Source organism: Pangasianodon hypophthalmus, chromosome 22, assembly GCF_027358585.1.
Source record: "Pangasianodon hypophthalmus isolate fPanHyp1 chromosome 22, fPanHyp1.pri, whole genome shotgun sequence".
NCBI lineage: Eukaryota > Metazoa > Chordata > Actinopteri > Siluriformes > Pangasiidae > Pangasianodon > Pangasianodon hypophthalmus.
The window spans coordinates 3,443,688-3,455,056 of record NC_069731.1 but is presented as its reverse complement, the minus strand read 5'-3'; the positions used below and the strand labels follow the sequence as shown (position 1 = coordinate 3,455,056).

General features: G+C 40.2%; 1 protein-coding gene across 1 annotated transcript; it reads left to right on the top strand.

The window, feature by feature from the left end:
• Positions 1-911: 911 nt before the first annotated feature.
• On the top strand, positions 912-11,144 carry notchl (notch receptor, like). The gene is made up of 11 exons (XM_026924864.3): positions 912-1,163; positions 4,070-4,214; positions 4,568-4,909; positions 5,728-5,942; positions 6,153-6,474; positions 6,800-6,939; positions 7,030-7,088; positions 7,812-7,941; positions 9,424-9,521; positions 9,609-9,943; positions 10,461-11,144. Exons 1-11 carry the CDS (start codon positions 1,106-1,108, stop codon positions 10,951-10,953), a joined length of 2,337 nt encoding a protein of 778 aa, XP_026780665.3. The 5' UTR covers positions 912-1,105; the 3' UTR covers positions 10,954-11,144.
• Positions 11,145-11,369: the final 225 nt, after the last annotated feature.

Sequence of the window (11,369 nt, the reverse complement as noted above, 5' to 3'; positions counted from 1 at the left end):
TCTCATGATTTGATTATGTTGTTTATGTTGTAATCAGACACCAGCTGTCAATCAAATTTTAAAAAGAGTGTTTACACACTGTACGAATGAGCAAAGCTTTGAAAATATTTATGAAAAAACATAAACATTGGATGCTAGCTAGCTTAGCACATAGGATCTGTGGATAAAGGTTTATTCATGCTTCCAATATTATCTAATCATTCTGTAATCTCAGGCCGTGATTGGTCCACAGAAATGATTTAGTGACATCACAAACTGAGCTCATACTGTACACTCACCCAACCATTTTATGCATTGCGCTGCTGCCACAAGACTGAATGACTGGATAAATGTAAAAAAGTGTACAGGTGTTCCTATTAAAGAGGACAATGAGTCTATGTAATGCTTGCTAAATTAGTTTTATCCAGAAGTATAGAGAAATTTATGCAGTAGTAACAAATTCTACACAAAAAACAGATCTATAGGCCTATAATCTGCAGAAATCTATATAAACTCTCCAAAAGGATTTAGCCTTTTAAATAGCACTTTTTATTTTATGGGTACTTATACAGTAAGGAAAAAGATGTACTGTAGATAAACCAAACAAAACTGTGGAATTGTAATACTTTTCCCCCCACATTTTGTGTTCTAGAGTCTAAGGCTGAGAAATGTTGGCTGATTTGGATGTGGATGTGGTTTAGTGTGGATATGTGGATAACAAGCCTTTTCAGACTTCCTGAAATACAAATCTTTTATACAAAGTCAGATTCCAGCAGTAAAAGAAAACACATTCAGGTCTGCAACCTAGCCACAATACACACACATACACACTCACACTCCTATTCTTTTCCACACAGTGACAGGAAGTAGTCCAGATATCTGCAGAAAAAGAATGAGAGAATAAATCAAGGAGGCGTGGACTTAACGGTTCACACGGCTCAGTGTATTTTTAAATAGGGTCTAAGAGGGGAGACCCAAAGATTCAAAAAGGTACACAGACTTGTCACTGAAGGAAAAGTTCTGCACAGAGAGAGGGATTCCTTGTGATTGGCATTTCGGAGAACCCGAGTGTGTAAAATAGTCAGAAAGAAGAAAGAGAAGAACAATTCGGGGCTGAACATTTACTATGGTCCTGGTGGAGGGTCTGATCATCATGCTATGGCCCCTCAGCAGTTTATGTCATGGTGAGTCCAGATCAGCTTGATGGACGGACGGATGGATGGATGAATGGAAGGAAAGATAGATGAACAGAAGAAGTGATACAGATAGATGGATAAATAGACAGATGAATATGATGAATGGATGGATGAAAGGAACAAGTGTATGTACAGTACTGTGTAAAAGTATTAGGCACATGCAAAGAAATGGTGTAGAGCAAAGATGCCTTCAAAAATGACGAAATTAAATGTTTCTACATTTAAAAAAATACTATAAAGAGCAATAAACAGTAATAAATGAAACAAAGTCAATTTGGTGTGATGACGCTTTGCTTTAATAATAAGAGTAGTTTCAGGTACAATGTGTGCAGTTTTATAAGGAAATGAGCTGTAAGTGTTACTGAGCATCTTGCAGAAGCAGCCACAGTTCTTCTGGAGACTTTGACTGACGCACTTGCTTGTTATTTTTCCAGCGAAACCCAGCAGCTTTCATTATATGTCTCTTACGTAATATGCTGCTTTCTTTACTGACATACAAACAATTTTTCTGTAACATTTAATTTTGTGTTGGAAAACTAATGTTTGGAAATCTAAAATGTTTTTGTACTGACTTGATAATGTAGAAGTCATAAAATAAAAATCTATAAAAAGTTTGTACTAAAAAAAAAATAAGGTGCCTAAGACTTCTGCACAGTACTGCATGTATGTATGGATGTATAACTGGAAGAGATCAAAATAGGATAGCTGAATAAATGGATCAATAGATGAATGAGTAAGACAGATGGATAGATGCATGGATGAATAGATGAACAGAAGAATGGACAAAAGCACAGATGCATGGATGAATGAATATAACAATTAAATGGACAGATGCAGAGAAAGACTGATGCATGAATAGATGGATGGATGAATGTATAGATCCCTCTATGGATGGAATGGGGTAAATATACAGAAGAACAGAATGGATGAATGACAAGATGGATGATAGATGGACAAATGAATAGAAAGAAGGATGCATCAACAGATAGGGATGGATGGATAGATGGATGCACAGATGAAATGGGTGGAAGGATGGATTGATGAATAGATATACGAATGAAATGAATGGTGGATGGAATGAACAAGAAATGGATAGAGGAAATGATGAATGGATGGATGGATAGATGAACTGATGATGCTTGTTGTGGCCTCCTTCTTTATGAGCTCATAATTCTACTCCTTAATACTCTTTAATTATTGACAGCCAAGCTAAGGTTTGTCCAAGATGCTTATTTTGCTTATTTTGATGCCTATTTTGATTTTGAAAACAATTAAAAGCACTGTATAACCTGACAAATAGTCTGTTTTCTGAAATATGACCATTTATATATCAATTTATTTGATTTGAATTTAGGTTAGCCATTTGTAATAGTTTAGAGCACTTTTAACTCAAGAATCCCCCAGCAGCCCCTCCACTGACCAGCACTTGAACCCAAACAGCTTGCACCCGAGACCCACGTCCTGGTTAAAAAGCTCTTGTGTAGTCTTTAAGAACAAACACAAAAATGTGGTTTTAAAGAAATTTCATTTTGAAGCATCTATATGAACCCAGGCAATTTAATAAAATTTCTTTTTTTTATTATAAAATACAAAGTGTACAAAACAGCTGTTTTAATTTGACGGTCTTTGTAATTTTGCTTTGGAAAATAACATTACCTTGTAGCCTTGTTCAAAATGCATGCATCATTAAAGAGAGTTCTTGACATTGACATTTTATTAGACCTGCACAGCCAAAAATATACAAATTCACTTGAAAGTGCTTTAACTGAAGGATTGAATGATTAGTGTTTTTTTTATTTGTAATCTACAGTAGAACGGTCCTGGTTTTTCGTTGTTGTGGTCTGTACAAGACTTGTCCGTTCATTGTCCTCCACACCTGTTAGCCTATTGTTCCTCTCCATTACGTTCATCATCACCACGGTGTTGCCCTTCAACTCTGACCCACTCCCACTCCACTCCATTTCCTGTTGCTCTACACCTCTTCCTGGTTCACCTTTCCTGTTTGTGTCAGAGACCGAGTTTCCTGTTTCCCCTCTGTCTCAGGCCAAGGACACGCCTTTCAGGCCTTTGTGGTGTTTGACCCTCTTTTTGAGCTACAGATTTTTGCTTAGATATTCACTTCTGCTTCTGTTTTTACTGTTTGAACAGGGCAGAAAATAAAATGTTAATACATATATAGTTGTAGTAGGGTTAAAAATTCTAGTAAACACTACAATTACTAGTAAGTAGTAATCATAGTAGCACCAGTAGTATTAGTTATAGTAATATTATTGTAGGAGTGTCAGGAGTAGTAGCTACAGTAGTATTCGCTGTTGTAATAGCAGAAGTACCAGTAGATAAAGTAGGAGTATTAATAGTACTAGTAACCACAGTAATAGTAGCACGAACAGTAGTAGTAGTATAGCAATGTTAGCTGTGGTAGTACCAAGAGTAGTAGTTATAGTAGTATTAGCTGTAATAGTATCAGGAATAGCAGGAGCAATGATTGTAGTATGTAGTATTAGTACTAGCTGTAGTAGTAGCAGAAGTAGCTATAAGTAAAATAGTAGTATTAGCAGAGTAGTACTATTAATAGTACTAATAACCACAACAGCAGTAGTAGTAGTGGTAGTAGTACAAGCAGTAGTTGCAAATATATTAAAAGCAGGAGTAGTAATTATAGTAATATTAGCAGTAGTAGTAGCTGGAGTAGTGGTTATAGTAATATTAGATGTAGTAGTAGTAGTAGTAGAAGAAGTAGTAGTTATAGTAATATGAGCTGCAGGAGTAGCAGGAGTAGCAGGAGTAGTTGTAATATTAGCTGTAGTAGTAGGTGTAGTAATTAGGTATTATTCATTGGTAAAGTCGGCTATATTTTGTTTAGCTGATTTCCCTTCGATTTGCTCTCTTTAAAGCATCACCAGGAGATCCATGGAGCAGCTGTCCAGCAGATAAAATGTGCAAAGTCAAGTTTGCAAATGGCGTGTGTGATAAGGAATGCTCTGGCTCCCAATGCCTGAAAGACGGCTTCGACTGCCTTAAGCCCAAAGAATCCTGCAAGTAATAATCTGATAATAATCTGTGTCTGTTATGTGTGAATATCAAAAATATTCTTACTGGTCTGTTTGTATATAGATCCAAAGGTCTGGATCCAAGACCAAGAATTTCATCTATTATGCAATAACCCAAAAAAAAAAAAGTTTAGCCTAAGGAGAGAGAAATCTGAACTGACCTTCTCGGCCTGTTGCTACCGGGAGAAGTGTAAGGAAAGTAAACAAATGAATAAAAGAACAAATCAACCAAAAATGAAATTATGTAGAATAAAAAAGGTCTTGGAAGTGGACTTTTGAACTCAACTGCACATACACAAAGAATTAGCTAAACTACCATTTTTAATGTCTCTTTTCTTACAGTTCCGGTTACATTCAGTACTGCCGTGACCACTTCGACAACACGCACTGCGAGAACGGCTGCAACACTGCCCCCTGTGGGTGGGATGGTTCAGACTGTATAAAAAACTATAAAAACCAGCATCCCAACTGGGCCAAAGGAACGCTGATTCTGCATACAGCAATTCCTTTCCAGAAAGCACCGCTGCAGAACAGTTCGTTACTTTGGGCTCTCAGCATCCTGCTCCAGACCAGCGTCAAACTGAGAGGGGTGGTGCCACTTCAGCCCAGTGCTGATTTCTTCACTATGGATGCACAGCAGCTGATTGATCTGCACCAGCAAGCACCTAACTACAAGAGCAACAGGTAACCGCATTATTTTCTTGCACGTGATGTTATGAGTGTGTATCTATAGGTAGATAGTGGTAGATCTGTAGTTAAGGTACAATGATAGTGTTTGTTCAAATCCCTCAAATGCCCTTGTTAGGTTCTTGGGTCCCAACTATTCTAGGGCCTTGACTTCTCACCCTTCAAGATGGATTAAAAAAAATTGCATGGTCCATTAATTCTGGTAATGGTGGCTCAGCAATTAAAGCAATAATTCAGCAAAAAAAATTTAGCTTCCTTATGCCATATATAGTAGATCAGGGAAGACAGCAAAATTTGGTGCTGACATACCTAAATCCATCATGACACATATATCATCACATGCTTGCCTTGTGGGAGGTGTGGTCCGAATTTTGAAAGTGTTCTTGTATGTTGAGAATGATTTGGATATAAGATTCTTAATTCTTCTAAGCTTCCTCTACTGTCTGAGGCTTAAAATTGAACTTTCCATTTAGTTTTCTAGCTTATGCTTATATTGAAAGCAAGTTACAATCCAAGCAGCACAATCCAGTCCAAGCGCTGAGCAATTGAGGGTCGAGGTCTGACTTATGTTTCCATTTCAACAGGCTTCGGACCGAAGGGTCTTGGTGAAGGTTCCAGAAGTAACTCTCTGAAAGTCCTGAACCTTAATTGCTAAGCTATGATTTGTTAACATCATCAAGACAGCAGAAAGGAATGATATACAAATGACCAATTAAGGAATTGTTACAAATTAACATCAGCATTAACAAGTAAATGATAAAGTCGTTCAGTCATTTGGTAACTTCAATCCATCTGTCCATTCTGCTTTAATACAGGTCATTATTGTTCCTTCAAGTGGATAACAGGCCATGCTCCCAGCTACCATTCTCTTGTTTTCCCTATGCATCGGAGGCAGCAGATTTCCTGAATGCTGTGCTGGAGTTGAACCATGCCCCAGCCCACATCAAGCCCGAGATCCAGGCACTCATCAGCATCCGGGGCATTAATAAGGAGATCACAGAGAGAGAATCTCCCATTGAGCACCCTGATGGTATATTCGACCATACAAGATATCTAAAGTTCTCACTTTCCATTTTTCATTTTCCAGCCTTGTTTCATTTGCATTTTCAAAAATATATCACAACACAGCCATGTAAGAATATTATAATAGTGATTATACCATAGCGAATGGTGTGAAAACCTCAGGGCCATCATAGCCATTCCTTCTCTTTTTCTGTCTCTTCCATGCTTAATAATACAGGTTCTCCTGCATGGCTGTGGCCAGTGGTTGGCATTGCAGTGGGCATTGGGGTAGCACTGGCCATAGTGGCGCTGGCAGTGCTGGTATGGATCTGGAGAAAACGGCAGAGGAGAGAACAAGGAGACAGAGTGCATCACAGATCTACAGCAACTGACAACAATGGTGACAGTAAAGACTGGACACAGTGCTCCTCTGAACAGAACAAAAGGAACGGAAGGATAGCAAGGGCAAAGGACAGAAATGGCATGAAGAAAAAGAAGAAAGGGAAGGATCTGGGAAAGAAGCGCAGGGAACCACTTGGAGAGGATGCCATTCGGATGAGGTGAGGCTACTTTTCACCTTTATCAGTATCTTTGACTGGTACGGTAAGCAAACTACTTTCTTGGGCCCTTTATTTCTCCTGATGTACAAAAAAATTTTTAAAAGTGCAGTGTAGAGCTTGTGCTAAAGGTCATGAGAACATCTCCTTGTGTACCATAGACAAAAATAGCCTTTCCACCATCCTTCCTGTTCCCATCCTTACACACTGCTATTTACTCTGGTTATCTGTAACTATAATATATTTAGCCAACAAAACTCCTTTGAAGTATCAGTCAAGCTGTGTGAGGAAACTGTGCTAATGTCTTCTGGACACATTATGACTGCAGGCCTCTTAAGAAGACCTTGGACATTGGCAGTGACACAGACATGACCCAGAGCTCCATGGAGGACATCAGCATGACAATCTGTGACCACAGATCTCCAGATCAGAAACATTTCAACATCAATCACAAACAAGTGCCCATAAGTAAGATAGATATCTTGAATTTATGATTGTTTCTCATGTAAGTTTCCTCGTGATAACATTCTTCTTTTGATCATTTGCTATAATTATCAGGTCCACCAAGAAGGTGGGACAGGAACTCCATTCCTACACATCAGAGGACTCCAAGAAATGTGAGTGTTCATCACGCTCAAGTGTGATTAGAAAAGGAAAAGCTTACTGGGAAGTAGATGGACTTAAATGGGCAATAAATGAGTAAGTGGGACCAAGAACGATGCATACAGTTGTTTCCAGAAACTCTGGTGTCCTGTATTCTGGTTTAACATTGGATGTTGAATCCCAAGTAATAAAATGCTGCCTCTTGAAGACAACTCCCCTTTGTCCATAAGCACATCACACCTAATCGAGCATCATAAATATGAAATAGTTGGCATATTGAAATGGTCCAAGCATTCCATTGTGTTTACTGAACTGACAAGGCTTTGCAAGAATTGAATTGGCCATTACCCTCTATGTGAAAAAAAAGTACCTGTAGTGTTACAATACTAAGGATTGTCCATGGGTTTTTGATTACCTTCACATAATTGTAAAGGACCGTCATTAACACACAATTGGACCTTAAAGACAACTGATAAGTGGGTACATTGCAAGAATATTTAAATTGCTCCTTGTACTCTGTAAAATACATAATTTCTGCGAGGGCATCCCAGCCAAAGAATGAACCAAGCTATTAAAACGTGTGCTGATGATTTTTATGTCACATAATGATCAGAATATTTAGAAGGTTTTGTTTAATTCTACCATATCATTCATAATGCATAATTAGTTTTGGAGGTTTAACCTCAGTAATCATTACCCCACAGCTGGTCTTGTCATTTTGGTGTTTTTCACCACAGTCAGCCCCAGTGCAATGGTGTGGACCTGATGGGTCTGTGGTTCTGATCCGAGCTGTGAGGAGTGGCCTCGATCGAGTAGTGCTGGAGCTACTCAGAGCTGGGGTGCCTGTCAACAACACTGACCACACCGGTAATCACCACTCTCCTTATTAACTCAGGTTCTGTCAAGTAACAGGAGGATCAGTTGTGGCCTTCAAAGACATATGAAGTTCTGTTTCCTATCTATCTAGCTCTTTATGCCAACCCTCAGTGGCATTATATTTTGTTTCATTCCTTATATGCTATATGGCCAAAAGTATGTGGACATCTGACCATCACAACCAGATGTGCTTGTTGAACATCCCTTTCCAAAACCATGCGCATTAATATGGAGCTGGTCCCCTCTTTGCTGCTATAACAGCCTTCACTCACATTTCCACTAGATTCTGGAACATGGCTGTGGGGATTTGTCACATTCAGCCACAAAAGCATTATTGCGGTCGAGCACTGGGGTTGAGGCCAGTGCTCTGTGCAGGCCACTCAAGTTCTTCAAACCATGTCTTTATGGAACTGTAATGCCCCTGTGCACAAAGTGAGGTCCATAAAGACATGGACCTCACTTTGTACACAGGGGCATTGTCGTGCTGGAAGAGGTTTGTGCCCCTACAGCATACAAAGACATTCTAAACAATTGTGTTTTTCCAACTTTGTGGCAACAGTTTGGGGAAGAACCAAATATGAGTGTGATGGTCATGTGTCCACATACTTTTGGCCATATAGTGTATTTGGCTTTTAAAGCACCAGTCACAAGATCCTAAAACAATGGCACGGCTGCCTGAAGTTGTAGTTTAGGTGTATGGGACTGTTTTTAATCTCTAGCCCACCCATTTCTGACGGAATTCTGACCAACTCCTGTGGCAAGTTCAATACACTCTCCTGGTAATTTCTTTGTTCCGTGATCTTAATGTCTGACCACCCACTCCCACCTGCATGAGAGTAAAACCTGCACACTCCTGTGGCTTTTTTTGTTGGGTCCTGCGGGATCCTACTTCTGAAGAACACCTCAACCATGTAACTAGCTAGGCCTCAAGAATGGTTATAACAGCTTGACACTTGGACACATTGTAAGATGGCTTTTTAATGATTATAAACTGTCTGGATAGTTGCAGTGATTCCTGACTGGAGTTTTAAAGGTCTACATAGAAATGGCTTGATGGGTAGATGGGGAGTAACATGCATTTCTCTGATCTCCCCATTTCCTCCTCCTCTTCCTGTCCTTTCCTGTGCATCGCCCTTCTTAATCCTCCACGGGCTGTCAGAACACCTAATTCCTGATGATGATCCTGAACAAAGTTAATGTGCTGTGGCATATTTAGTGTGGATACTTTTATAATAGCTTTTATTGCTCTGCTTTGTCTCACTGAATGCCTTTCGCAAGCTGTTTGTCCTTATTCAGCCAGTACCATTCACAACTACTTCCACCTTTTTCTGTTGCTCTATATCCTCCTTACTTTGAGCATTTTTCCTTCTTAACTCCCTAATACCACTGCACACTTCTGTCTGCTTCTTTGTGTATGATGGAGCCTCTTCTTTCCTTTATTTCCCTCCTCTCTAAATCCACTCTCTCTGCCAGGGAGATCCGCCCTGCACTGGGCATGCTCAGTAAACCACCTCTCATTAGCGCGGACACTGATACGTTATGGCGCTGCTGTGGACATGCAGGATCACAAGGTAAAGTAACATTTTTTTCAATACTATTAGACATACTTCAAGGCAGATATGGTTGCAGTTGAAATTCTCGACGTGTTCCATTTCCAGGGTGAGACAGCTCTATTTCTCTCGGCTCTCCACGGCTGCTATGATACTGCCAGGTTCCTCCTCCTAAACGGTGCCAATCAGGAGCTGACAGACTGCAGGGGGCGTCGGCCAATAGATGTGGCCCAGGAAGGATTCCATCATCAGATCCTCGAGCTTCTACTGGCCCACCGAGTCCACCAGAGCCCGTTTCCTGTGGCCCCAGCTCCCGAGGTGCTGTGGGATGATCGCGCTTATGTGTATTCCCCATGGGTGGCATCACCTCCTTGTCTGCCAGGAAGGAGTTCTTCCTTTTCTGGGGTTGTAGGTCCCAGGGAGATGTCTTCACCCCAGCCTAGGTAAAGTTGACGATTCAACTTGCTCACTTACAATCAGTAAAAATGTACCTTATGTCTTACCTGCTTTGTAGTGGAGATTCCACCCACCTCATGTGATAAGTCACTTGGACAGTTGGACAGTCCAAATGGGGCAACTGTCTAAGGTTTCACCCGATCGTCAGGAGATTGTGAATTTGCATTCCGATGATCTCACGGCCATCTGTTAGCACTGTCCTCCAAGCGTTTTCAGCTCTGCTATGATCTGTAAATTGAAAGGATTCCTTGGCTGACTTTACATGTCTTGAAGGAACCACATGTTGGCATTCATCCTCCAGGATTGGTAACTGTTATGGGGGGACCTATATGATGGAGTGCAAATTGGCAACTAACTAAATTTGAAAAATTGGACAAAACATGAAGGGGGTGTGAATTATGTCTTTAATTATAATTGTGCATGTACTCAGTAAACCCTGATGTCTCTAGGATATTGATATACTCATCATTAAAAGTCCTATATCATTTTTTGTCTTCTCCGCAGTGACTGGCAATTTGTGCCACCTCAAAATTGGAGGCCAATGACAAACCAATCCACAACGGCGCTGGTCAGCCCCAGAGTCCTCAGCCGCCCATCGCGTCCAATCAGCACGCTTCAGGAAGTGACCTCAGAAGCTGAGGAAGAAGAAAGAGAAGCAGCACAGCAAGTCCTGAGAGCAACGACACCCCACTTCCTGTATCCTCAGCCGGCACCCCGGCAGCGCTCATTCTCCTGCACACAGCCCGCTATGCAGCGCCGCCTCAGTGCCAACCAACAAGAGCCAGTCGTCAACGTCCTGCCAGAGAAACCACCTAATGAGCAAGTGGAAATAGTGGTTGTGCCCCACCCTAAGACAAGCTCCAGCCAATCAGAGAGCAGAAGTGCAGGGATGGTGTGTAACACAGACTCTGAGAGAGAGAGGAAAAAGAACTGCGAGGCAAAAGGTCAAAGCGAAGTGCTCCATACTGAGCCCACATCAATACAGACTGTTATGTGACCATGATGGATTTTCATAAAGCTCTGTATTGAAAGAAGGTCCAAAAGTCCAATTCCACTACCAAGCACTTTATTTTTTCACCTAGAACTAATACAAAATGTTTATTATAAAAATACATTATATACAATGGAGTAACCCTTTATTTTAACAGTCTGTCAAATCCATGTATTCAATTAAAAAAAATCTATAGATACGCTGAGTGCACATTTTACTTAATCTTTTTTTCTTTTGTGAAACAAGTTTCATACTCATACTGCCTTCTATGTTTTACATCTAGGGTTCTCCAGGTATTTAAATATCCAGTAATTAATATTAGAAATTAATATTACACAATATTAGGCAAATAAGTACTGATGTATTAAGTTATATCAAGTTTTAGTGGAGATATTTGTGTTTTAAAATATTGAATTTAATTT